This window comes from Meriones unguiculatus, chromosome 5, assembly GCF_030254825.1.
Source record: "Meriones unguiculatus strain TT.TT164.6M chromosome 5, Bangor_MerUng_6.1, whole genome shotgun sequence".
Classification (NCBI taxonomy): domain Eukaryota; kingdom Metazoa; phylum Chordata; class Mammalia; order Rodentia; family Muridae; genus Meriones; species Meriones unguiculatus.
In genome coordinates, this window is record NC_083353.1 from 116,743,754 (window position 1) to 116,771,678 (window position 27,925).

At 48.8% G+C, this 27,925-nt stretch overlaps 1 protein-coding gene and 2 long non-coding RNA genes across 8 annotated transcripts in view; 2 read left to right on the top strand and 1 right to left on the bottom strand.

Annotated features, from left to right (window-relative positions):
* Positions 1 to 11,651, bottom strand: part of Prmt8 (protein arginine methyltransferase 8) — an 82,626-nt gene extending 70,975 nt beyond the window's left edge. For 2 of the 4 annotated variants that reach the window (XM_060384249.1, XM_021637048.2), the window contains exon 1: positions 11,512 to 11,645. In XM_060384249.1, the coding sequence (XP_060240232.1) occupies positions 11,512 to 11,586 (75 nt within the window). In that variant the 5' untranslated portion in view covers positions 11,587 to 11,645. Of the gene's footprint in view, positions 1 to 11,511 lie in introns of all 4 variants that reach the window. The other 2 variants (XM_060384250.1, XM_021637049.2) reach the window with 2 other exon arrangements.
* On the top strand, positions 9,984 to 13,601 carry LOC110548624 (uncharacterized). 3 transcript variants are annotated; one of them, XR_009591973.1, is made up of 5 exons: positions 9,984 to 10,413; positions 11,389 to 12,052; positions 12,517 to 12,574; positions 13,121 to 13,257; positions 13,355 to 13,601. It is a non-coding gene; the product is annotated as an uncharacterized LOC110548624 (long non-coding RNA). The 3 variants fall into 3 exon arrangements; XR_009591972.1 differs by lacking the exon at positions 9,984 to 10,413 and adding an exon at positions 10,456 to 11,195; XR_009591974.1 differs by lacking the exon at positions 9,984 to 10,413 and adding an exon at positions 10,456 to 11,041.
* A 5,290-nt stretch (positions 13,602 to 18,891) lies between these two features.
* On the top strand, positions 18,892 to 27,454 carry LOC110548631 (uncharacterized). Its single transcript, XR_002476403.2, has 4 exons — positions 18,892 to 21,446; positions 21,580 to 21,676; positions 22,008 to 22,146; positions 23,292 to 27,454. It is a non-coding gene; the product is annotated as an uncharacterized LOC110548631 (long non-coding RNA).
* Positions 27,455 to 27,925: the final 471 nt, after the last annotated feature.

Genomic DNA, 27,925 nt, shown 5'->3' on the forward strand with positions numbered 1-27,925 from the left:
CGAATCTCAAGTAACATAGGATGAGTGTGTAAGGATGTGAGCACGCTTGTCTGTGCATTGTACCTACCCCCGCAGACATAGTTACATGGCCCCCTACAGAAGCACCCACCCCCCACTCCCACAGCCAGCCAGGATTCTCTCATTCCTATCAGTTCTTCCAGAACATTAGAACTGTTCCAACTCTGAACTGTAAATTTTCCACTGACGGCAAAACAAAAGCTGGGCAAGTAAAGTTCCAACAGGAAGGAAAAAGAGAAAACATTCATCAGGCTTCTTTATGTCCAAAGTCATTACTAAATGCAATGCTCCCAGCTACCTTATAAAATGAGTTTTGTAACTGCACAGGGATGAAAATAAGACAAAAACTCAAAACTGATGCTCCCAAACTACCCTGTTCTACATTGGGGCCTTCAGCTATCAAAACATTCCAGCAAAAGGAGATTGTGCCAAGTGTTCGGGACACAGGCCTAACATCACTCAGCTATTAACCAGCCCTCAGTTTTCCTAGCCATGCACCTCCAGGCAAAAGTTGAAGAAATGTGTGTCAATATTAACACAGGATAGTCCTCAGTTAAGATCCTATCTGCACTTGTGATGGGCTGTGATCATTTGTGGATTCTCTGATTGAGCCTCTTCAGAGAATTGCTGTCATAACTGCTTGTCAGGGAGAGACGGAGCCCTTGAATTGAACACATCTGTGGGACTGCCAGCCCTTCATTTTGTGGGAGCCCCAGTCTTGAAAGGCTACCACTTTACTTCAGGAAATTATCTCCCACAATACAGCGGCAAATGGGGCCCTAATTGATAAATTTGCTAATTGACGCTCCCTTTGTAGTGTCATTAGCCCAATTTGGTTCTCCTTAACGAGGCTAGTCTGGGTCAAGCTAAGCACACAGTATCTTCTCCTAAGGGATTTATGGGCAAGAGGAGAGAAGGTTTGACTCATTAATTAACCATCCAATCTGGCCTGAGACTGGGTATCTCTCTCCTGTTAATCTCCTTGAGCCTCAGTTCTCTCTGCCAAGAACATCAAAGTGCCACATTTTCACAGTAAACGTAACAGGCAGGGGCTGCTTACTTATTTACTTATCTATCTATCTATCTATCTATCCTTGTACCTATCTATTTACTTTTAGGAGACAGGTTGGGGGAGGGGCGCAAAGGCACCTGCGCCATTGTGTGCTTCCTCTGGCATGTCAGTCTGGCAGACTGATGACCCCATCTCCATTTTCCTCAGACTGCGGGGATGAACCTGGTAGAGGTTACCAGGTACCAGAATGTTGACCCTCCAGAGCTGACTATGAGCTCCCAGTGCAGTAGCCTGGCCTGTGCGTCACAGAGAAGCCGCATCCCCCTGTGGCAAGGCTGTTGTTGTGGGCCCAGTGGACTCCAGAGTCCTCTCTCCAGCTGTCTTCGGATTTGAGTCTTTCCTCGGCCGCTCAGCTCCAGCCTCCCCCCCTCTGCTGCACTGACTGCATGATGTCATCAGTTAAAGCTCTTTATTCGTCCGCTCCCACTTTAAGACTCTATCAGATAAGCCCAGGTGATTAATGATAGCTTTCGGTCCTGAGCACAAACCTCACGCTAAACACTGTGCTTGTATGATCAAGCCCACAACACTCAGAATGGCCCTATGGGATGATCGTCGGTGAATGCCGGGCATGGAGACATGGAGTAACCTGTGAGAGCTGACAAGCAGCAGACAGATAGCTAAGGGCACGCCTTGTGCAGAGAGGCCAAGCGCCTGTATTCTGCCTTCACTCAAGAAATCTGTAGCTCAGGCTTTAACCTTCAGTAAATATTGCGAGGCTGATCCTTGCTGAACAACTCAGAGAGCTCCGAACTCTGTCACTAAAATAACTCTACTGGCAAATCAAATCAAATCAATCAGTAAATAAATAAAATCCCCCTTGAGAAGTAAGCCAGTGGGTCAAGTTATGGGTCTGCAGATTTTTCAATCAGTTGTGAGCTCTTTCCTGTGCGTACAAGTTTATCTGGTAGGTAGGAGCTGGTGTGCAGCAAAAGGAGACTGAGGTGAGGAGTGTCAATAAAAGAGAGAACAGAGTTAGGAGGAGGAATCGTTGGTAAAGCTCTTGTCATCAAGGCATGAGGACCCAAGGTTGGAAACCCAGCACAGAAGTTTAAAAGGGGAACTGGAGACAGAAGGTTCCCTGGGTTTACCAGAAATTGATCTTCCTGATTGGCAAGTTCCAAGCTTAGGGGGAGGGTTTTCTTCAAAACTAAGGTGGAGAATTAAAAAGGAAAGACATCTGATACTGACTTCTGGCCTCTGGAAGGCTCATTAAAGTTGTAGGGGGTGGGGGAGGAGGCATTGAGGAGCAAAGAACTAGTGTGTTTGGGAGTGGGGGAGTTAACCATGGGAGCATGGGAGAATGATTGACAACATACTTGATACACACACACACACACACACACACACACATACAGCCCACAAACATATTAAAGAGGGAGGGACAGAAATGGAGAGAAAGAGGTGGGGAGAAAAAGAGCACATTCCAACTCAAAGCGTGACATCCTAGCTTTCTACCAACTGTATACTCTTGATCAAGATAACTAACCACTGCAAGTTGCAATTTCCTAAATTGGAAAATGCAGTTGATAAAAACTTCCATGTACTGCTGTTGTTAAGGAACGCAGGGTCCACAAAGCATTTACTGTGCCCAGTGGAAATAAAAATATTAACATTAAATAACCCTGACAGTTCTTGTGATAATCGCTATGGCTCAAGGAAAAAAGCCACAGTAAGAGACTCTGGGTGAGGTGGGTAGCAAAGGGAAGGGAAAGAGATCAGTGGGAGGAGAAGAGGGGAGAGGGTTGATGAAGTAAACTGCGTTTGGGTAATCACCCATTCAGTCATTCATCATCCGGGTTCTGTTTTCAGGCTTACTTTGTTGCAGGCATGATGTTGGGTTATCAAAAGATGTTTTATATACGTGAGCCCCAGTATTTATGAAAGTGACTGTCCTGGGTGAGTCTTGGTTTTGTTTGTTTATTTGTTTTGTTATGTAGCTTGTCACAAGAAGAGTAACCATATTGCCTATAGGCACATCTGTGGGACGTTGTCTTCATTAATGATGGATGTGAGAGGGTCCAGCCCGCTGTGGGTGGTGCCACCCTTGGACGGGTGGTCTTGAGTTATATAAGAAAGCAAGCTTAGCAAGCTGTGGGGAACGAGCCAATAAGCAGCGTTCCTCTATGGCCTCTGCTTCAGTTCCTGCCTCCAAGTTCCTACCTTGAGTTCCTGCCCTGACTTCCCTGTGGTAGAGTATGACTTGGGATTTTTAAGCTGAAATGAACCCTTTCTTCCCCAGGTTGCTTTTGATCGTGTATTGTATCACAGCAAGAGAAATCCTAACTAAGACAGTGGCCTCATTTGGAACTGTAATCATAGCAGAAAGGATCAAGTTAAGATGAAGTCATAAAGTCCACTCCAGTGGGGATGGCTAATCCAATGTGGCAAATGACCTCCTAAGACATTGCATGTACACACACACACACACACACACACACACACACACACACCATGACAGAATACCCTTCAAAGATGATGGCAGAGATTGGAATGCTAGGCCTACAAGCCAAAGAATGCCCAGTATGCTTGGCACCCTCAGGAAGCTAAGAGAAAGGGAAGGAACAGGAAAGGATGCTCGCCAGAGCCTCTAGACTGAACCAACTCTACTAGCAGCTGGATTGCAGGCTCCTGGCTTCCAGAACTGTGAAAACACAAATTTATTCTATTTTAAGTCACCCAGTTTGTGGTACTCCACTACAACAACACTAGGAAATGCAAATAAGTGGTAAAACCAAGAAGATCTTTTAAAAACCAACAAAACAAACAGACAACAAAACAGTCTTTAGTGTTCACTTAATCCCCACCAAGCAGCAGCTAGCATGGAGTCCAGGTGGCCTTGGGTTTAGCTTCCAAAGTGGTACACTTTATTAGACAGGCGTGCTTTTTACCGGTCCATCAATGCAGCCTCCAGGAAAAGGGGAAAGGGGAGATAGTTGTCTCCACCACTTCTTACCCACAGGATATTCTTCTTACCCACAGGGTATTACTGAGGACTATGGAGGTGAGGTTGCTAAGACAGTGGTGGAGACAACAAGAGAATACCTAGAAAAGAGAGAGTAGGACTGAGGTCTCTTTTCTGTTTGTTTCCCAAGTCCAGTTTCTTCCATTGATTTTTTTCCTTTCTTTATCTTCATTTTTTTTTTCTTTTTAGTTCTTGCTTTGGTTTTTTTCCATGTCTTGCCAGACTCATGGGGTAAAGAAAATGTGGGTCTTGGTGACTATAGAGTCAAAGTTTGAGGTCTGGTTTCCATCACATATTCATCTCAGGGCCTTGGTAAGTCACATTAGTCTGCATGGTGGAAATAGCATGTGTCTCACAGTGTCCCATAAGAAGAATTTATAACAGAGCATCTAAGGGTCATAGAAGATGTGCACAATTTCCAAGGTCTTTGTGGAAAAAAATTAAGCTTTGAGTGATGCTGTGGGTCATGATGAACCAGAAAACATACACAAAAAGTCAGAACAGGAAGTCTGATGCTCTCATTAAAAGGGGCAAAAGCATCATTGCTCTAAGACTGAAGACATGTTTACCACCAGCTGCGATGTGAAACAGTGTTCTGTCTTTATCTACATTTGGGGTTTTTTTTTTTCCACTTTAAGATTGCGACATTATATAAATGTGCAGATCAAACTGTGTGAATTTATGAAATAACACTTTAAAGGACATGGATCTTTACTTATGGGTAGCCCATTAAAAATCTGGGGAAAGCTGTGATGCTTGAGAGAATTCTAATAACGAGTGAAATATGAAAAGACATTTGGTGTGTAAAAGAGCCAGCCATTTGGATGATACAGGATAGAATAGCTTTCTCAAATGCTCCCATCTACATGACCCCTGTGAGAAGGCTGATCACTGAGCAGCATTACGTGGGTAGGATTTGAACACAAACTAGAAAAGAAGTTAAGAGGCTTAACATGATGGGTATGCCTTTAATTCCAGCACTTGAAAGACAAAGGTAGGTGGATCTCTGTGAGTTCAAGGCCAACCTGGTCTAATGATGAGTTCCAGGCTAGCCAGGAGGACATAGTAAGACCCTATCTCATAAAGGAACGTGTGTGTGTGTGTGTGTGTGTGTGTGTGTGTGTGTGTGTGTGTGTATGGCAGTAGCTATACCCTTAGCTAAAAACCTAACCACCTAGTTTTACAGAACTAACTGCAATGAGAATGTGAGCTAACAGGCTCAGATTCTAGGAAGAACATCTCAACTCCTGGGATAACTGGAAAATTAGGGAAACCATTTTCTCTGAAACCTTTTGACAAGAAACCACTAAGTGGGCAACTAGGCATCTTGAGTAAGCGTGTCCGGAGGCAAGAGCAATGGCAAAGCAGCTTTTCGGAGGTCCCTATTCATCTGCTGACTGCTTCCGTTTGCAAGGATGAACCTCCCTGTGTCTCATGCACACAATAGCCTCTTGCAGTTACCTTGGCAGCTCCCATATTGTCAGGCTGCCCATTTCTTCCCTGCTGGCAGAGTACAGTCCAAGGTGTAAGTAGTGTTTTTACAGATTCGTGTGTGCTCCACACTGGTATGTGGGAATCACTTCACATTGCAGCTAGCAAAGAAGAGGAAATGAGGCTTACTCCAGAATTGGAGACAGGAGTGTTGTGTTTTACCCTCCTTGACAGCCAAAAGCCGATTTAGGACTCTCTACAAAGCCAAATTTGCCAGGGGGGGAGAGGGGGAGACATGTGAGTGTCTTCTTAATTCCCCTGAGCTCAGTTTGGGGTTGAAATCAGTGTTTGCTGAAGAAGGGAGATGGGTGTGATTATGGATAAGGGGCTCTTTCAACAAGCGAGGCAGGGCAGAGTCCACCCTGACTGAATTTCTGTCAAGATTCTCATAAGCTAGCAGGGTAATGGTCAAACACTGAGTGCTGGCAAGGCCAGGGACAGGCCAGTATTCTAAACCCCGTGCAAGCCTGAATGTATTTAATTATCACAACACTCTTCTGAGGTGGCTGGTTCAACACAGCAACACATGCAGGGAGCCCAGAACTGAAATTCAAGCCAGCAGCCTGACTCCATGGCCTGAGCAGGTAGTTGGTGCCTCCGTCCTTCAGAAGGAGACAGAGAGGCGGAGCATCCTCAGAGGAGCAGCTACCTCCTGCCTCTTAGCCTCACCTCTCAGTTCTCTGCTATTCGTATAATGGGGCCATGTTGAAAGTGAAGCTTAAGTTAGACTAACCTACCCAGTATATACAGCACTTGGAAGTCAGCTCAGTTTTCTCCAGAACTCCAGCAGTGCCCACGGGTACCCACACCCCATCATCACTGTAGGATCTTTCTCGTCCTGGGATGACCCTCTTTCTGCACCAGCAAAACCCCAGAACATCCAAGAAGCATTCTTTGAAATGATTACTGTAAAACTATTTTTTTCTAGCCCTGGTGTTCTCCTTTAGGGTGATGGATCCCCAATCAAGGAGTCACCAAGCATTAATAATGCATCAGGTTTTCACCAAGAATCAGTAAAGCAAAGAAAAACAGAGAAGGGCCCATTAACCTCCTGGCTTGTAATAGGACCTTGTGATGAATACATTTATCTTCTTTTTAGATGCATACCCCATAGAAAGAGGCAGTGACTACCAAGTATTGACTAGGCCCATGAATAACCAGAATGCTTTGAGTGGTTGCAACATCTGGATTCCCAGGATATTTGTCCATTGTGAGTTGAAAAGCTCTGCATTAGCTCAAGGGCAGCAGAAGAATAGAGATGGTGCAAGGAACCATGGAGTTGTCCTGGCCTATCTGCCTTGAGAGGCATAGGTTTTCCAGGTTAGAGTCCATGGCCCCCAGGGCACAATATCCCTTTCAGGTCCTGAGAGACTGATGTACTTCCTTGGGCAGTGAAGCATTCAGGCCACTTTGTTTCCTCTGTATGGTCCCTCAGAAGTCCAGGAAACACGGAAGCTTGACAGGAAAATTGGACTTAAGACATTAATGTGTGTACCCTATAAAGTTTGTAAGCATGATTGTATCCTGGTAACTATAACTGTATTGATCCTGGCCGTTGTCATTGTATTCTGTTTCTGATACGGGTATAAAAAGTCTGACTGCTCTCAGTAAAATTGTCACAGGCTTGCTGCGGCCCCTCCAACCTGCCTGGTTTAATCCCTCAGTCATATCAGGTGACCTTGGCTCGGTAAGTAAGCGAAGGTGCTTACAGATGGGAACCTTAATTGTTAGAAAAGCAGAAGGCTCAAAAAAGTCTTATAACCACACAAGTCAATTCAACCTACATATTATTTATTGTGTGACAGACACCATGCTAAAAATAAGACCAGTAAAAAAAAAGTTACCTATTGAATTGAAGAAATAGACATATATAAAAGACAATTGTCTTGTGATAGGAAAAGCAAGAGGTGGGCAGTCCAAAGACCTAAGAAGAAGCAACAGGTTGCTCTCCCTAGGGATTGAGGTTAAATGAGAGATCTGGGAAGGCTGCCCAGAGGAAGCAACATTTGATTTGAGCCCTGCAGGTTGAGGAAGACTATTTTTTTTCTCTAGAGATGAGAATGGGAAGAAGAATCATGGACGGAGGGAAGAACATAAAAGCATTCAGGCACAAATTCAGCTACCTTGGGGGCTCCTGCGGCAACCTAGTGTCTAAGAACCCCAGTGTCCTTGTCTAGTGTGCTAAGAACCCCAGTACCCTGTAGGAAATAGTGGGGCTCCTAAGTTTTCAGAGAGCTGACCCACCCCAAGCAGATTTAGCCTTTCAAAATGCAGCCATGCAAGGATGGTGAGACCGGACCGGACATGGCCAGCTTCTGGGGGCTAGGGTCCTAGCATAGAGATAAAGGGCCTGCCTTGGGCACTGAGGGTAGCCTGCAAAGAGTGTGGGGGTGCACAGGACACCTCAGCACCATGCTAAAGATGTAGCTCAATTGGTAGAGTGTTTGCCTGATGTTCCCAAAGCCAGGAGTTTGATCCCAGCACTGCATAAACCCCAATGCAGTGGTGACACAGGCCTGTAATCCCAGCACTCAGGAAGCAGAGGCAAAAGGATGAGTTCAAGGTCATCCTCAAGAGCTCAAGGCTTGCCAGGGGTACAGGAGACCCTGTTTCAAAAGAAAAAAAAAAAGTGGCCCTGGGAGGTGCAGGAAAGCTGAAGAGAAAGCAGAAAGCCAGGTCAGGAATTGCCCTGGAATTTTCTTAAACCTCACGCAGATTCTATGAGCAGAATCAGTTCAGATTAACCAGTTAAGAGACCGAAATCAAAGTGGTTGAAGCTGCACTCAAGACCAGCTGTAGCCACAAAGCCTTTCACTGGAGGCTCCATGACATAGCTTCTCACCCTCCAGCCCTGGAAACCGTGGCCACGGTACATACAGTTATATCCCGCCCCCCATCCCTCACCATCACCACCATCCTCTGCCCCACAACTGCCTTCTCTTTCCAGATCCTTACCCTGTGAAAAAACTCTCTCATCCTGCCATCCTCTCGGCCTCCCTCCCCATTGCCTCTTTCCCTTCCAAAGTAATCGGCTCCTCCCACTCCCATTCACACTTGGCATCTTGCTAGAAATAGCAAGAGTGGGGCAAAGAGCAATGAATCGAAAGTGAGGGCAATCCATATATCCCAAGCCTGATTTAACCCACCAGCTGGCTCTTGTCGCCCTCAAGCTACTCTGTGGCCTCAAATAAAAACGAGAGGCAAATACTAACCCTCGCTTCTCCTGTGGCCTTAGTGTGAGCAGGGAACACAGGAGTGCGCCACCGCCAGCAAGAGGCAGAGAAAAACGCAACAGGGCTTTCCAGACCTGTGTCCACTAGTTCGTGAGTTCTTTGAGGGCAAGAGCCAGGCCACTGGAGTCTTAGGGACCTACTGTTTTCCTGGTACAGAGTGAGTACCCTGCTAGAGACTGGACAAGAACCATTGTCACCCCGACCCCCACAGATCCACAAGGGTGCTCTTGCCACCCCTACGATATGCAGGCAATGCACCCCCACAATTCCCCACTTTGGAAGCACTGCTTTGCTCCTAGCTTATTCCAAAAACAGCCCGTTCCTGGAGAAAAACCAAGCAGTAGTCACGAGGCCTGGATGCCTAACTGGGCACGTTTGACCAAGTCTGTGTTCCATCCTTTCTCCGAGGAAGCTCCGAGGAAGCTACTGAGAGCTGAACCTCCTCTGTACCCGTTTGATTCATTGTTCCTCTAAGGGGCCCCAGCTGGGTCTTTTCCTAGCAAGCTGCCTCCTCTCTCTCTCTCTCTCTCTCTCTCTCTCTCTCTCTCTCTCTCTCTCTCTCTCTCTCTCTCTCTCTCTCTCCCTCCCCCCTCCCGGTTGTCCCTCCCCACTGCTGCCGCCGCCTCTACTGCTGTTTTCATTGATGCCTTGAGCAGAGCTGGCATGTGCGGCTGCTGAGAAGGGGGAGCGCGGAGCAGCGGGGGAAGCGAGTAAAAATAGCCTGTCGCGCGTCGCTCTGCCTGCTCCGGACGCCTTTAACCCTCACCGAGGTGGAGAGAGCCGCAGCCGCCACTGCACACTGCGGAACGTGGCCCGGGTCTGCACCAGAACCCACGCGCCAGTCCGGGTGCTGGTGGACGGCGACCCACAAAAACTTTCTTATTTTTCTTTTCTTTTTTCTTTTCTTTTTTTTTTTTTTTTTAAGACAAGCAAAGATGAGGTGGGATAGGGAAACAGCGGGGAAGAGCTATAGCTCGCGGGCTGCAGGAACCGCTACGTGCTGGCTGGCCCGACACTTTACCAGAGCGTGTGGCCTTGAGACTCCAAGCTATTTTTAGAAACTTGTTCCGCGAGTGGGGTGGGGGAGATCAGAGAGCGGAGGAGGAGGAGGGGAGTGCTGAGCGTCTGGTGCTATACTCAGTTTCAAAGGTCCGCTCTAGGGTTAGGGGTGGGGAAGAGGATGGGCCAGGGGACGAGGTGCGGGCTAGCTTCGTTCTAACTCAAGGAGAAGACGTTAGCTGCTGAATGCCCCGCGTCTTCAAGCCCTAGAGCGTGTCTGCTTCAAAATCGACAGTTGCCAGAAACATGCTGCAAGGAATGGGGATTCTGTTCTTAAGCTTTGCTGCCTACACTGTAGGGGAGGTGGGGGGGAGGTGACCTCTAGGAAAGGAGGCCGGGGTCTTCACGTCGCTTTTGCGTTCCCGCGAGGCCGGGATCGTCTCCGCGCCACACCCCCATCCCCGCCCCACACTGCATATGGGTTACCGTATGTGAAATGTACGGCAGCCCCACCAGACACCGGGCTATTAATAGAGCCCCGGAGTTCGCTCTGTGTCTTTTTCCTGCCACCGAATAAGGAATGATCACACACACCCCACTTCGCCCCCACTTCAGTGCAAGGTTCCTCCGCGAAGGTAAGGGGGGCTGCCCACGCCGATCCCCTCCACGACTACAGGTGCCCGAGAGCCCGAGGAACAACCCCATTGTAATGACAGTGAGGTCAGAGCGAGGCGAAAACAACAGACCTGCTCGGGACGCAAAGCCCCGCTGGGCTCTCCGCAGCTCGGGGCCAACTCTGGAGTAGAGAAAGGGCACTTATTGGGGCGGCCGTATGGGCTGCTGGAGACGGTGGGAGGGATGTATGGGGGGGCGTCAAGAGTATCATCTGAGGAGCTAGAGCGGCCTCCGTAAAAGCCGCTGCGGGACCAGCGGCCACAGACCCGTTGGGCGCCGCAGCCCCCGTCCGCCGGGGCGGTCTGGGCTGCGGCAGGCGCGGGCGCTGTCCCTGGTGCTGAACGGCGCCGCGGTCGGTGCGCCTCCCGGGGTTCCGCTCCCTCGTCTCCCTTAGCCCCCCATCCCTCCCCCCGAGGCCTGCAGCCCCTCAAGTGCGGCCCCAGCGTGGGCTCGGGGGGTCGGGCAGGGGCGGGGGGGTCTGGTGGCAGGTGCCTAGTGGCGCCCCCAGGTTGCCCCCCAGCCTGAGGCCGGGAGCTCTCCGCGGTGCTGCAAGGACCCGGAGCTCGGAGACCGCCCGGAGCTTGAAGGGTAAAAGCCCAGGAAGCAGTGGGAGACCAATCGAGGCACTGCAGGGAGCAGACCCGGACCTGACGGCACCCACCCGGGCTCTCCATAAAGCCGAGATCCGGGTTCACTATCGGAATCCAAACGCACAGGGGCAGGGAAATCAGGGTTGCTCAAGGTTTGGGACTTGGGGGTACGAGGAGGGGAGCAGCGGGTGATGGCACAGGAGAGGGTGATGGGGCCGAAAGCGACTCCAGCGATTTTCAAGAGGGAAAGGAGCAGAGACATGCACCGTCGCCCCCACCCCACACCTCTCTCTCTCTCTCTCTCTCTCTCTCTCTCTCTCTCTCTCCCTCCCTCTCTCTCGGCAGGGACAGGCGGGATAGGGAAAGTTTGGCACGGCAGCGGCGGTGGTGGCAGCGGCCGGCAGCGGCCCCGGGGGTCCCGGTGGGGCGGCGGGGTCCCCGAAAGCCCCGGCCCGGTCTCCTCCTTACCTCCGTGCTTTCGGCCGCGTTCTCCGCCATTTTCCTCCGGAGGAGCAGGCAGCGGGAGGAGTGTTTCATGCCCATAAGAGCCAACAAGGGTTTGGGGATTCGAGATAGTAAAGAAAGGGAGAGGCTGGCGCGGCTTTAAAAGAGAGCCAAAGAGCGCCGGAGGAAGGTGGGGGGGGGGGGAGATCCCAGCCAGCCCCTCTGCCAGGGCGTCCTCCGCGACAACCGAGCTCGGTGGAGTCCCTCCCGCGGTCGCCACTTTGTTCACGTCCCCTCGCTCTTCATCTGCCTCGCATCCCCTTCGCGCACTTGCAAGTTCTGGTCGAGCTGGCGACCCCCTCCGCGCCCCTCTCCCCTGCGCGGCGGCGGGCTGGGCGGGAGGGAGGCGCCCCCCTCCCTTCCCCCGCGGGCTCGCCGGCGGGGGGTCTCCGCGGTTCCCAAGTCCGGTCCGGCCGGAGGCGGACGCCAACTCTCCCAACTTCTGCCGAGCCCGGGCTGAAGAAGCAACACGCGTCCTGCTCGGCTCGCCCGGGGGGCTGAGCGGGTGAGTGGGGGCGGGGCGGGGCGGGAGGCGCGCGGGAGCGAGAGGCGGCGGGGCGCCTGGGGGCGGGGACCCCCCCACACCCCCAGCCCGCACCCCGTGCCCGGGACCGCGGGGTCCGGGGGCAGCCTGCGCTCCCGCTCCGGGCGCGCCGCACACCTGGCGCGGGGGCTAGGGCTGCGCGCACGCCGGCAGGGCCGCGCGCCAGGCTCCGGGCGGCAGGCGTCCGGGAGGCTGCTGGAGGCTCTCAGCCCGGGTGCGAGTCCTTCGAATGAGGGCAGGCTCGGGGCACTACTCAGCCGCCGTTACCCTCCCCCTTACCCGTCCCCCCCCCTCCCCCTCGATCCCTGGATCCTTCCTGTGAGGATTACGGTTCGGGGCGTGAAAGGGTGGGTGAAGGGGGAGGGGGAGGTCCTTAACTCCTTCAACTCTAGGCGGTCTCCAGCTAGTCTCTCCTTCACTCTCAGGGCCCCAACACCAGAAGGGCTTCAAACCCCTCTCAGGAGGACCCGGGTGGGCCTTAAGGTAGCGTCCGCGGTGGCTTGGGAAAACGATCAGGAACAAGTCAATGGTCTGCGGTCTAGCTCCCCCACCCCTGTCTGGCCTGTCGGCTCCCCCTACCCCGTGCCCACACGTTTCTCCCCCTCCCCCTTCCGCCCCTCCCCCCACACCACCAGATCTTGAAGTCCCTTTTATGGGAGAGAGCTGGGAGGATGTCACGTACCCATTAGGATTCTCTCGATCCTTTTTTTAAGGGAGTTTGGGCGGCAGGCGGGGGGTGTGAAATTTTATACAATGCATTCCTGTCTCCACTTTGAGAGCTTTTTTCTCTCTTTCGGGCCATCTGTCAGGCACTGGGGGATAGAACAATGGGGGAGGGAGGCCGCACTCAGGACACTTCAGCGGGCTGTCTCAGAGAAAGCTAAACCTTCAGGCTTCCCAGCCCACGGGTCAAGGTCAGAGACCTCACAGATGACTCCGGAACATTCTGCCCTCTTCATCTTCCTTTTATTTATTTTTTGAGTTATTTAATCCAAATGCCCTGCTTACTCTGATCATAACCTTTGATAGCCAGGAAGTGTAAGAGTGACTGTCCTCAACTAACCCGGGTCCATTGAGGAAAAGGGCCAAAACCAGGCTCAGTATGATGGATGCTTCTATCAGACCAGAGTCTCAGGCAAAGAGAAGAGACACTGCCATAAGCGGAGGTGAGGAGTGAAGATCAGGAAGAGGAGAGGATGAAGAATGAGAAGGATTAAAGAAAATGCAGCAAGATGCTTGAGCTAACCGCATTTATATTCTCAGAACCAGAGTAAATGCAAGTGGATGACCCAACCTTCTCAGCAGCAGACCTTAATTCGAGTTGGGCATGAATGAGCAGAGTCTTTGGCAATACACGGTCCTTCTTCGCTGCGGTTCTGACATTCTGCCGAAAGCTGTGTGGGGGAGGGACATAAGTGCACCTAAAGAGGGACTTTTACCCTCTGGTACCCCCTTTTTTCCCTAAGCATCTTCTCTCAAATAAAAAAAACTCTGCGATGTTGGATCAAAAGAGGCTTAGTACTTGTGCAATCAAATAAGACTAGACTAGCAAGATCCCCACCCACACACTGGACCTGTCCTCTTGCAGGTAAGGCCCCCACATCAGAGAGGACATGTGTCTGAGATCTCTCTACAAGCGGTGGGAGCTTCTGAAACCAGCTCCCCAGCCTCCCGACTTTCAACCCAACGCTCTCCCCACCCCACACTCCTTCTGCTTGTTCATCCATTCTGTGACTAACAGGGGAGGAGGGGAGCTGAGGCAGGCTCCCACCGAAATAGGCTGCTGTTGTGCGTGATTATGTTGCTATGAGAACCTCAGTGGGGGTGTTTCCTCAGTTCCCTGTTGAAATCTTTTGCTGTGCTTGGCTTCTCCCCAAGTACAGACACAGCTCCTGTTGGAGTGGGGAAGGGACACGAAGAGCACCGTTTTTTACAGCAGGAGTTTTCTATTCTAACTCAAAGGCAGCCTGGGGCACGGAGTGAGAGATCTAGGCCACTGGGGTTGCTCTGCTGTGACCAGAGGAAGGCATGAGTGACCTACCACGGCTGACGCTCCTGCCCCTCCGTGAACACTCCTGGAACTGAGACACCTGTGGTCCCTGCTGAGCACCCACCTAACTGCAAATTCACAAATTGTTGAGAGGTGGAGTTTGGGGTGATTTGTTACTCCTGAAAATGGGAGGCAGAAAGATGGCTCGGACCTCCACCTGCAACCCACACACTTGTGCACACCCACATACGTCCACATGTATGCATACACCCACCTCCTAGGGTTACGAAAGTCCTTGATGTATGAAAAACATAGTAGGCCCTTTCAAGGACTATTAGAAACCAGCCCTTTCCTATCTCATTTGTATGACTACGAGCACATTCTCGAGTTAGCTTAATTGTTCCACATTTCTGGAACAATTCTGGGCATTTCTTGGGTACCTCACTCATAAGAGGAACCAGGCTTAACAAGGCAACAGAATGCACCAGACTTCCGACGAGGTCTCATCTTGAATGCTTGGAACAGAATGTAAGGTTTTTGAAGATAGTTTAGTGTCAGGTGAAAAGACATGGGATAATAAAGGGGTTCAGCATTTGTCATGGTGTGTGATGTGTTCTGTGGTCAAGTGGTCCCTAAGACCCATTAGCTCATTTCCATCACACTAGACCTTCAACAGAACACAATGGGTTGAATGACACACATAATGTACTCAGAACAATGCTGACCTGATGGTAAGAGCACAAATATGTGAACACTTGCTATAATTTGTCTTGGAGCAGGAGTTAAACTTTATAGAATGTGTGTTGTGTTCTGTAGTCTTATCTGAACAGATATGTTTGTAATCCTTTTGGCTGTCCTTTGAGGTACTGTCTCCAGCGAACACAGGGAAGTTGCCTTGGAAGAGACAAAACTCAAAAATTGCCCTCGGAATACAGTCAAAATGGAAGTCCAGGATGCCTGATTCCATACGCAACTCTGGAGAAGTTAACTGAGCTCAATGAACAGGACAGTGGCTCTCAGCCTCGGCCGCATGATGGAACCATTGAGAGGTTTTAGACATGACAATGCTTTGGTTCCTCTTGCAGTGACTGTCGAGTGGATCACAGAACCAAGAGTTCTTAAGAGTTTGATTCTGGGGGAGAGCCATGTTTAGGAAAAAATGGATAGATATTTGGAGACAAGAACTGTAGATGGTCCCCAAGGCATAGAAAAGACCCTCCAAAGCCACAGGGGCTGCCCCATTATAGAAAGGTCTGCCTCTAACACACGTACCTTTCCCTTTCCTCTGGTGCTGGGTTCCAATACCGGCAGGTGCCTAGGTTAGAACTCTACCACTGTGCCGCATTCCCTGCCCTCGGTTTTTTGAGATAGGGTCTTTCTATGTGGACCAGATGGGCCTGGAGCTAGGAAAACCCCCTCCTTTGCTTCCATGGTCCTGGAACTGCAGGTATGTGCTGTGGCACTGATACCAGTACTGGTTCTTGAGGTCTGTGGAGTAAAGTGAAGCTGTGCTGGTGCTTGGAGTGGCATGTAGGATTGGACTGAGACCCTTGGGGAAGGGCATCATGGGAAAAGGCTCTCTAGAGTTGTGAGATGCCACTGAAGAGGCAGTGTTCCTCTTACTGGGTTTAGTTAGACTCATTCTATGACAAAGACATTGAAGAGGTGACCTGTAATCACAGGGGGCCTCTACGCTCCCACCTGTCCGACTCTGGAACCCTATAATTGTGCCCAGGGCCCACGCTGGGATCCCAGAAGCAAACATTTCCTTGACTGCCTCTCCACTCCCACTAATCCAGTGGCCCAGAAACAAGGGTACAGCCTCCCTAGCCTATGGACCATGCCAGTCGGGAAGATGCGGACTCTGGTCTCCTCAAGCCTTCCAGTCTGGTCTGTGCTATCCTCCTTTCTGCTCACACGTACCTGGGGCTCATAGAGGACCACACCACGCTGCAGTGAGTCCATGCCTCCTCAAGAATCAGGCCACAGCCATTATCCATCATTACACAAGGCAGCTAACCCAGCAGCAAGCGTTCTGACTATTGTCTGGGCCAGATGGACTCCAGCCAAGGCTGCAGCAGCCAGCTACCTGGCTAAGCTTGCAAGCAACCCCACACCTGGGTGGCTGTCCTGCAAGCAAGCCTCTGCAGCTCTTTCTCCCTGACCTAAGGCCCACTGTTCTTTAAACCACATTCCAAAGAACAACTTGCAGAAGTGCCATCAGGGCCCACACAGCAATTATGTTTCCTTCCCTCCCCCCCTTTTGACATCAGAATATGATTTCTTTCTTCCCCTGATAGTGTCTAAGTCGTGATTTTGTGTTGCAGGTGACACTGTTTGGCTTGGTACCTCAATACTTGGGAGGCATTTTGGTTATAGTTCTGCACCCATAGAGTAATCTTTGGTACTTTGTGCTCTTAAAGTCCTACTGCTCTTGGGCTGAAGTACAGCTCAGGGCAGAGGGCATGCTTAGGCCCTGGCTCCAATCACCAACACTACATAAAGAAAACTTCTAGAGGCTAGTGAGATGCTTCACTGTACAGTGCTTATTATATAAGCATGGAGACCTCAGTTCGGATCCCCAGAACCCATGTAAAAGCTGGGAGCACTGGCAGGCATCTGTAACCCCAGTGTTGGAGGAGAGAGTGAAGAGAAACAGGAGGATCCATGGAGTTCAATTGCAAGCCAGGCTAGCCAGCTGATGAGCATTAAGTTCTAAACTCAATAAAAAAAAAATAAAAAAACTGTCTCAAAAAATAAAGTAGCAAGTGATTAAGGAAAAGATCCAATATCAACCTCAGGCCTCCACACACACACACGCATGCACCCCAATGACCATGCATGTAGAACACACCCAATCCACATAGACCTCCCCCTGAAATCTAATACCCTGGTTACCTACCTTTCTTTCTGGATGAGAAGGGCCCAAAGATAAATATTCATTTTTTTCTCAATGGTCTATGATGGAGTCTAAACTTCTTTGAGGAAACAGAAGAGCCTCAAGGCACCAAAATATTCCAAACTGCTGTCACAACAGAATTAGCTTTTTCTACTTGCTAAAACAGTACATGTCTTCCTTTTCAAGTCATCCATATTTACCTTTTTACAGCAAATCCCTTCCAAGCACCCCCTATCACCACCAATGCCAGCTGGCAACCATTCAGCCTCCCGAGTAGTAGCTCAGTGTATATTTTTCCCAAGAACCCTTGTGCAGAAATGACTATGGGTCATGCATGTGTGAGGCTTTCTGAACCAAAGGATGCAAAGCCGAACACCTGACCTGGTGGTACTTATCTGGGAAGACTTGGTCAGATACTTCTGGAGCCTTGTGGCTCACGGGTTAAATACAGCTACTATCAATGGCTTATCATCAGATACTAAGATGAACACACCCTAAAAGCTGCAAGATCTGCACCAAAAACCTAAGCCTCCATGCCAGCAAAGCTAGGAACCCATTCCGTTATGAAGGTGCAAGTCTGGGAAGTGACGCAGCCTTCATTCTCCAAATGCACTCTGATTTCACTTGACCATAGCACATGCTGCATGCGAGTCTGATCTCAGGTAGCCTGAAAAAGTCGGTAAGCCCAAGCAGCCAACGAAAGCCATGAACGAGCTCACCCGTTTTCTTCATGGACCATTTAGCCACCATGATCACTTTCTTCTAAATGTTAGATTTCCATTTAAGACTTCACCAGGCCAGGGAGATAGCTTGGCGAAGTGCTGCCTCGAAAGCTAAGGAGCTGAGCCTGATCCTCAGAAGCTGCGTTTAAAAGAAAGAAAAAGGGCCAGGCATGGTGTCATATGCTCATGACCTCGCACTGCCGATGTGAAGACAGGAAGACCACTTGGACTCACTAGCGGCCAACCTAGCCTACTTTGCAAACTGAGAGACCCCCATCCCCCCAAAACAAGTTGTCCTCTGGTCTTCGCACACGCACACACACACACACACACACACACACACAGACAAAACCCCTCATCTCTCAGTGTCACTCTTGACATTTTCCTTGTGTGGCCTTGGAGTTTTGCTCCTGCCAAGCTATATAATACATGGGCACGTGTGTGCATATACACATGTTGTGTGCGTATCTACATGCTCTGTGCATGTTGTGCTTATGCACATGTGTTTGTATATGCATCTATGCATATGGGTATTGTGCAGTGCACACTGTTGCTATGGCAATTGCATCGTTTGGAATTTGTTCCCTTTATTAAATAAGCCTCTTTTCAGGTTGTCACACATACAACCAAGTTACTATCTAAAACTGTAAAGCTCTTGCATGGATGAACCCCACTTTTAAAGAAACAGCCCCTTATTAACCTTAAAGTTGATCTCGGTTTCCCTGTCATTCTGAGACATGTATAGTGAATGTTTCTTTTATGCACATCTTGTGAACAGGAGCCTTTATTTCCATGTGATGGTTTTCCCAAAGTAATATTGTCTTAGTATATATTATCAAATCTTAACCAAAGCAGAATCTAGAGGTGTAGCCTGAATCCTCCAATGACAAAAAATTCCACCTTCATTCCCCTATCTCTCCTAATGTCATGTACAAAAACACCCACTGCATTCAAAACTGGGGTCAGGATATGGAGGCTGCAGATCCATGATGTCACAGTCACAGTCCCATCTGAAAGGTGTGTCCATAGCACCAGCCTTTCAGTGCTAAGAAAATCCAGGAGAGACATTAAGACACGCAGTGCTTTTCAGTGGCCATCTTTCTAGAGCCCCAAGTGCTCCCAATACAGGTTTTGGTATTTTGAAGTCCTTCTATGATCTGGAAAAACAAAAACAAAAACAAGCCTTTTTAATTGGCACTAATTGTCTATGGCAAAAGATAGCCAGAACTAATAGGCATCCCTGGGTCCCTTTTCTTCTAGGCTAGGCTGTGGCAGTGTCTAGATCAATAGCAGCTCCCACTGTTTGTCTTTACCAGCAAGAAGCCACTCTCTGCCTCTGGGAGAGCTGGGCTCCACTCCTCTTTGGAGCAATGTTCCCGTATTCAGGGTTGCCCTCTCAGATATGATTCATCCCTAACTTTTCCACACAAGGAAAGCTCCCAATTTAAAATTCTCCACTTGAGTCTATGCTTCGAAATATGAGGCCAAGTACGGAAGATGGTAAGAGGAAGGGGAGTCAACAGAGCCTTGGAGAAGGAGTTTGTAGCTTAGGCCAGTGAGTCAGCTGTGCTGTCTGTGTGCACGGGGAAAAATGGCAAACAGTGGCTTGGAGCGTCGCTCAAGGCTCAGAGAACCCACAGGGTAAGGCATGCAGTGGCAACCCAGTTCCTGGTTGCAGTGTTTTGAGGCAGGAGTGTTTCCTCCCTAGTCTTGCTTCTCAGAAGATGTCTACTCTGAGATCAGAGGATGGCGGAGAAAGAGCAGCTCCTTCTGATGGCTAGCCCACATGCAGGCTGACTCTGGGGAAAGCCCCTTGATAAAGTAGGGCCCATTTCCTGCTCTTTGGAACAGAGATGTCCCTGAGAAAGGCCTGCACTTCATTTCTGCTTTGTCACCTTGTGCAATCTGTGACAACGACCACTCTTCACCATGAAGATTGTCCAGACACACCTCACACTCTTGAGTCAATGCCAGTAAGCAAATGAGAAAAGATTAGAGTACCCACTCTCTTTGCGCTAAGAGAGCTCGTAGGCTCCTAGGACTTAGCATTTAGTCACCAGCTGGTGGCACTGTTTTCGGAAGCCTTGGAGCCTTGAAGCGGGTCACTGGCATTAGGCCTTGAGGTCTACCATCCCCACTCCCCATTCCATCTCTGCCCCATGTTCTGCCAAATGTAAGGCGTTCCAGCTACAGTGTCCCACTGTCATGGAGCTACCTACAACCAGGCCTTCCCCTCCGTGAATAGGATCGCCCTCTTCAGTTGCTTTTGTCAGTTACTCCATTCCAGATGTGAGAAAAACCAACCAATATAGCATGGAAATCCAGTCCCTATGTGGTCAGTGACTGGTGGAGGCCCATTGTCCTATTAGCCAAGGTGTGTATCATCAGTGAGTCGCGCCCTGGCCTTTCCAGAGGTCAGAAGCCGTTTCTTTTTTTAAGAGCAGCCTCAGTGACAATAACCAAACAACCAGTATCACAGCTATTATATTTCCCTGTGGCTGGTCAAGAGCAGTGCTCAGTGGGGAAGCTGACATCAAGGGCTATCAGACCTAAAGACAGCTCCTGATGACACACAACTCAAGTATCCACAGATTAACCCACTTTAGGTATCAAGATACATAAAAGAGTTGTTGCTTTTTAAAGATCTGTCCATGATTCTTGACATCAAAACTCATCTAAATGTATGGATTGCCCTGGCATACACAATGAGGGTCTCCAAAGATGTTCCCAAGAGCAGCCATCCGGTGGCAGGTGAGGCTGTCAATAGGCTTCCCTTTCCGGAAGCAATTCACTCTGCAGCTAGCCTACTTGGTTGCAGAGGGGGGGGGCAGACATCACTTACTAGCTCTCAACCAGTACTCTCAGCTATGGGTGGTTCAAGTCATTCCCAAGAGAAATGACTCAATTATGTGAGGACACCGCAAAATCACCCAGTAGAAGAGAGGGCGTTCTGCTTCTTGGACTTACCAGTATCGATGGGATCCAAACGCAGCTGCGGCTCACCATGGCCAAAGACTGTCTTCTCCTCGGATGGAAAATTTTCAGGTAGATCTGAGCTGTCTTCCGTGGCTGGGATTCTTTCGTCCGGGGTGTCATAGAGGCAGAGAGGGCCTAGTGCCGTTACTGTGAGATGCGCAGGACTCTGCCGCATGTGCCCCATCGCTCCCCCTCCCCCCAGATCCTCTTGACAGTTGGTACCATCCAAAGCCCCATGGTGTATGTCAGGGGCAGGTGGCCGAGAAAGGCTGAAAGGAGAGGCTTGAGCTAAAGGACCAGGTCACACTCCTCTAGGGGACTGAATTTCACCACCAATAGAGGGTCACAGACTCCAGATCCACACTGGCTTGCTCTTCAGTTTGGGCTCTGTCATGTAACCCTGACCTTGGACACCTCGCTTAACTTCCTTAAGTGCCGCTAGGCCTGTCTACAAGAGGGAGTAGAGGGCTGGCGCAGCCTGCTGTTTGGGGCTGCTATGACGCACAGGACCCAGAACGAAGCTCACTCTAGTCCCTAATAAAAGAGTAGTGACACATCAGCAAAGCTGCAGCTTCTGCTGGACTCTTGGGTCCAGGGACAGGTGCAAAAAGTACACCCAGTCCCTGAGGCCAGAGGACCTGTCAACTTGGGAATGGCTATAGACAGAGCAACTGCACCTAACTGACACCTATCAACCTATATTCCTGCTCTCAGCGCTGTCTGTCTCCTCTACTTAGGTGTCACTCGGGTTGCATAATGCCTTTGCAGGTATGGAAAACATTGCCTTTTTTTTTTTTTTTTTTTACTGTTGGAAAAATTCAGCTTACACTATGCCCAACCAAAGACACTCGAATTTAACTAATGCACCCTTTTTTTAAAAAAAGTGTGTATTTCATCACAGGAAGGAAGAGAAAGATCCAGCTCAAAAGGATGTGCTGGATGTCAAAAGGATGGTGGAAGAATGAGGGTGACGGCATGAACAAGGATCAGGACAAGTTGTAAGCATGCCCGTTTTCCAGCATGCAAAGATTGTTGTTCTCTTATATATTTTCTCATCTCCCTCTTCATTCTTTTCTCTTCCCCCTCCTTCTCCTCCCCTTCTCCCTCTTCACTAATCTATTGCCAGCCATTGCAAGATACCTTATGCTACCCTGAGATTAATTGAACTCAGTATCTGTAACTTATCTTCTTGGTCCATGAGTATACCTTGGAACATTCAAGTCATAGTTTCCAACTGAAACTCTACAAATCTTGCCCTCTCCCTTGTGCCTCCTTTAGTCTCTCATGAACTAGGACAAAGAGGAGCTTTTTCTTTCCCTTCTCATGCAGTGGCTTCCTTGAAACCGTTCTCATCACTCTCCTTTCCCAACCTTGCCAGACCTGCAGAATCACAGCCTGCCTTTGGGTGTGTGAGAAGTCATTCGAGTGGACCAATGGACCTCTGGGTCATTTTTGTCCAGCAACTCAGGTAGAGATCTGATGATGTCACTAGGATATTACAGCCTGCATCACACTGAGTAGCAATTCTCCAAGGTCCTCCCTCAATCCCGTTTCTGATGGGATGCTTGTAGAGGTACTCCTGGGGGTTCCAAGGAGATCCACGTCATGTGTATTCACAGTGGGTCTTCACCTTGAATTCCCTTGAGTCCCCTTCTGGTAAGCTTAGGTTGCCTTGCTGCCACTTGCATTGACAATGAACCTAGTGAGAATGTGGAGGGCTGTGCCCAGGGCTGTTGAATGCTGCGCAGAGATGTGTGTGGGTCCAGAGAGCCACCAGCACCCATCTGTGTTCCAAGTCCCACTGAGTCTCTTGTAGAAACAACCCATTTCATCTCATTTCTACCCCTAACCCATTCCTCAGAACAAGCAAAAACCCCACTGTCCAGAAGACGTACAAAGAAAATATTGTGGCCTCTGCCAGCTATGTCTCTCCTGTCTTCTACTCACAGAATGCCAGTATAAGCTTTCTCCCTCCTTCATCCACATACCCTTTAACGGCTCATCTATGTTGTCAACTTGACTGGATTTAGAATCAGCCAAGAGACACACCTCTGCCTGTGTCTGTGAGGCTCTCTCTAGAGAGGCTTAACTGAAGACCTACCCTTAATATGAGTATCAGCATCCTGTGGGCTGAGATCTGGGACTGAATAGGAAAGGACAAAGGAGAAAGCCAACTAAGTGCTAGCTAGCATTCACCTCTCTCTGCTTCCTGGGTGTGGAGGCAATGCCGCCCACTCCTTCACACTCCCCCCTGCCACACCTTCACCAAAATGGATTGTACTCTCAAAACCTTTCCTTAAGCTGATTTTGTCAAGTATTTTTGTCACAGCTGCAAGAAAAGTTGATACAGTGCTCATACAGGACAATTCATGAAGAAGGAAGCTTTGGGTTGAGTGGAGGCCTGGTTCTCACCAGACCCCAGACTCAGTTATCCTGGAGACAGAGGAGCCCTGGGCACAAACTTGGTGGCTTGTGTGTGTGGCCAGTCCTTTCCCTTTGGGTTTCTGGCTTGCTCAGGTCTTGTGTAGGGTTATCCTCCCCCGGGGTCCCCTGCCCACTGCTGCCTCCCACCCTGAAAATGTACCTGGATTACATTATGTGTTATATTTACAGCTTGGCAGGTGACAGCATTTGTGGAATATCTGCCACAAAGCAGGGACCCATACTCTCTTAAGTCCTGAAACTATCCTTATTACAACAAAACCTCCTTATAATGGCTTCTCCTCCGTCTCGTCATCACCAAGGCTGAGTGACTCTGGGGGAAACAATTCTTCCCATCTGTGAGCTCTTCCCATCTGCTGTTTGATTCGTCTACATCTAATGAAGACACTTTGGAAGATTGTCCAAGCTCCACAAAAGAATGAATCTCTAATGGTGGAAAGTCAAGCATCCGATACTGGGTTGTGCAACTGTGATCTTGGAGCGGTTCCAAAGGTGCTCCCAAGTGATTCCAAACCTATAAAAATCATTCCACACTGGTGTATAATTATAGTTATATAATTCTAACTCTTTTACCAACTGCTAAGTTGTACCCTGGTAAATTAGCTTCAGAAAAAAGCATGAAGCTATGGGAAGGAAGGGGACGGGGAAAGGGGTGTTTAGGATCAGAAGAATGTCAAATTCTAGTCCCAGTTGTACACCATGTTGCTGAAAGAGGCAAGGTAGTGAGTGGGTTAGTTAAATCAGAAGGACCCCTGAGGAATTGGGGCTGGTGGCAGCTACAATCTGGGTGTGCCATTAAGGTCCTCTGTGCCACCAAGTTGCACTTCCTCCTCAACATTTAGAGGTGTTTGGGCAAGTGAAATCTGTAGGTCTTACTCAAGTCTTCGCTAGTATTAATATTGTGAGTCCTGTGGATGATGTTCAAAGTACAGACACTGTCCCTAGCTCTCTAGGCAGGCAAGGGAAAGAAGGAATTTAGGAAGCTTGAGTACCCAGGCCTCAAGTATTGGGTCTCAGGAATGTCCAGCCATACTTGTTTTCAAATTTTATTTTGAAAAACAAAACAAGACAAAAAAAAAAAAAACAGTAGAAACAATATGTCTTGCTGTCAAGCCAGGCTTGAAGACATGTTGCCTCAGAACTGGACCATTACCCATGGACATTGGAAGGGATGTATTGGAGAAATGCATCTGGAGACTAGTACTTCTGGGTATTCATCAACAAGGTAACCCCTTTCGTCTTTCAACTCCATTTTACAAGTCTCAGCCACTACCACACATCTATTGTAGTTTCCTCTAGCTGTATTCAGAGGTTTTTCAGTGGAGATAAGGCACATGAAGCATGCCTAAAGAGTCAGAAAGCTGAACTTGACACTCTACAGCAGCTATAATAATCAGGAGGGCAACGATGGCAGGAGGCCGAGTGCATGTCATCACTGTTCTTGGACGGATGAGATAATCCTGATGCTGGACCTGTCCTAAGTCATAGTGGGTCTTCAGGGGAGATGTGTAAATTTCTTGATTAACAGCAAGAAATGCAGGTGAGTTTTCCTGGTGTATACTGTAGCAACTGCCTCCTTAGGAGTATCTCAAAGACAAAAAAGCAAAGAAAGATGATTAGCTAAGGAGACTGCTTTCAATTTGATTCTGCTTGGAGCCAGGACAAGACATTGTGGCTCTGAGAGCCCCTTATCCAGTGTACATGCATGATTACAATAAAGGGCTTCAAATTGGTGGCCAGGGTCATGGTACAAGTTGGAACACAATCAGCTAAGCACAGCATCTGCTCTCCCTCAGATCTGCAGAGGTTGGGGACAATGAGGAACAAGTGGCAAGATGACAAGAGGATAAAGTGGGACTCTCTTCTGCAAGAACCGGGACCAGCTATGAACTGCAGACACTACCAGGGAAGCATAAACTCAAGCTGGAAACACAGCCTCACTTGGCTTTTCCCAAACACAACAAACAGTAGGCAAAGGACAGAAATTTGAAGGTGAAGAATTATTTTAATAAAAAAAATTGCTTCTGAATTCTGCTCTGTGGAGGGGCTTCCCCTAAGGGATCCAGAAGGACTTCCTGTACCTTTCTTTGTGCTGGGACCTTGGCATATACATGCAGCTAGACCAGCCTCCTTTCCATTCACAGCCCCACCCAGGAAGGCTGCCAAAGGGGAGTGCTGTAGATCAGCCCTGGACTTCCAGAAGCTACAGCCTCCCAAAAAAGCCTCCAAGTCTGCCAGAGCCTCTTTCTGACTAGCCTCCTGCCTCCATCCATCAGGGCTGACCATGCCTCTAGAATGCTAAGGGACTGGGTGCATTAAGAGACCTGATCCATGCCTCCCTCTGTTCAGTGGGGTATGTGCCTATGGTCCTGAGCAATCCAGTTTGCCTCTGTTCTTCCAATAAGAAAAGTTACTGAGGTGTGTTTACAGCAAACAACAACTTCCATTTGAGGAGAGACAATTTTCCCAGTCTCACTTCTAGGTGCTCCAAAGTGAATTTAAGGGACAGCAAACATCTAACAAAAGGGTACAATCCCAGGCAGGCAGCCAGAAGGCCTTTTTTTTTTCCAAAGATTTTTTTTTTTTAATGATGTGTACTTGTGGGTATGGGTACGTGCATGAGTGCACCTGCCCTTGGGAGCCAGAGGAGGGCATCAGATCTCCTGGGGCTGAAGCTACAGACAGTTGTATGAGCCACACGATGTGGGTGCTAAGAACTGAGCTCAGGTCCTCTGCAAGAGCAGCATGCGGTCTTAAAATACTGAGCTATCACTCCAGTCCTCCGTCCTCCAAAGTAGTCATAAACGTCCCTCAGGTGCAAAAAAATCTGAGACCCAAGCATGAGACAAGTCTATACTACACTTTTCATACATGCAGTCCCCCTGCAAGACCTCTCAAGACTAAGAGACTAAGGACTAACCGCTGCTACAGTCTATCTAGTCACTGATCTCCAAAAGAACTCGGTTCACACGTCCTCAGCTACCCCTTGGCTGGTGAATACAGAGGGCTGCCTTACTTTGCTGTCTGTAAAGCCCAAGTGTATAGAACTAGCAGAGTAATCTCTTGACTCCTTTTTCCATGGTTTCGCTTTAAAATAATGACCTTTAGTGAAGTGTGTTTATGTGTGTGCATGCTTGTGCCAGTCAGGGAATAATGAACTCTGACCCCATGAGACCCAACGTAACTTTTTGGCCACGCATTTGCTATCATTTTGATGGATAGATAGCACCGGCCGCAGTACCTTTCCCGCCTCCACAGATTTCGTGGTTCCATTGCTCTTTTGCATGTAGACCGCTAGAGACTGGTTGTCACTCTCGTACTTGTTCCGTTTGGCATGTTCTTCCCCACTTCTCTGCCCCAACCCTTTCTTTCTCATGCTGCCTTAGTACCATGATGTGTTTGGTCATGGATGTTCTCTGAAGCGTACTACTTGGCCCTTGGTCATGCTATTTCACGTTTGGGTTTTTATCTTGTTTCAATTCTACTGCTTCTATTTTTACTTACCCCCCCACCACCACCACCCTATTCTCTAAAACTCTTTATGGAGAAATGCTGAACTGGCCAGACACACCTCCCATCTCAACCCTTGACTTTCCAACTCTCTTTTCTCTCTGCTATCTGGAGGAATCTGATGGTTTTAAGTGTTGAGCAACTTTGTTCCCCAGGCCTCTCTGTGCATCCGCTAGCCACGTTTCAGAGTTGCAATCTGCTTACCCCGCCACCTTTCCTTTGCTGTGAACTGTTTAGTCAGTACATCTCTGATTCCTCATACACAATGTTCATTAGTTTGTGGAAAAGTCTCCGTGAGCCTGGCAACCAGGAGATAGGTGCCATGTACGTACCGTAAGCAAGTTTTGCTTCCTTCTGTCCGATACGGGGAAGGTGTCTGTCGTCAGTAGAGTGAGGACTCAGGGATGCCTTGTCTTTTGGCTTGTGTAGACCCTGCGACCCAGTCACCCGAGAAGTCTGAGTCAATCCCAATGATGGAACAATCACTTTGACTATCTGATTATCCTGGGAGCCACGGCTACTCACTCTACCATGTACTTTGGGCAACCCTTCACCCTCCATCTGCCATGTAGTAGCTCAGGACACATTTTCCCAGCAGTGTTCATAGCAATGCTTCCTTCAGAAAACTGACTCCACTAACCCCATGTTTCAGAGATTTCTTCCACATTTAATGCATCAAAACAAGTTTCTGTTTACTGGCCCCTGTTCGTGGTTTTAAAGCATACACTTCTTCGGGAATTTGAATGGAAAGGTGAAGTTGTCACTTTTGCTTAATCACTCCTCTTGGGACAAAAGACATGATATGTTCTCAATAAATAGTTGTTGGATGGATGAATGGATTTAATGTTTCGTTGCTATTTAAACAATTTCAACTTTGAAAAATAGCTGTTACACCATTAACTTAGTAAACTGATTTCTTGCCTCTTCTGCCATTCAGCTTGAGTGCAGAACTTAATAGGACCCTAAGGCCCCGGTTAGGCAGAGTTTTGTTTTTTAAGAATCTTTAGAAATTGTTCAAAAAAATTCTGGATTCCCAAAGGATAACATGGTAAGACCCTAAAGGCTTTATCATTGCTCTCAGCAGTTAACCTCTACGTGTTGGCTCCTGATCGCAAGTCCAGCTTCTAAGTTTCCTAAGTATTAGGGACATTTTTGTTCCAAGGGTGACGATGGGTCTCTGGCAGCACATGAAATAGATGAAAGCAGTCTCATCTTCACTTTTGAAATACACGTTATGTCTCATATTATGTCATCTGAGTAAAAGCCATGCACAAGTTTTGCTCCTGCCATTTACC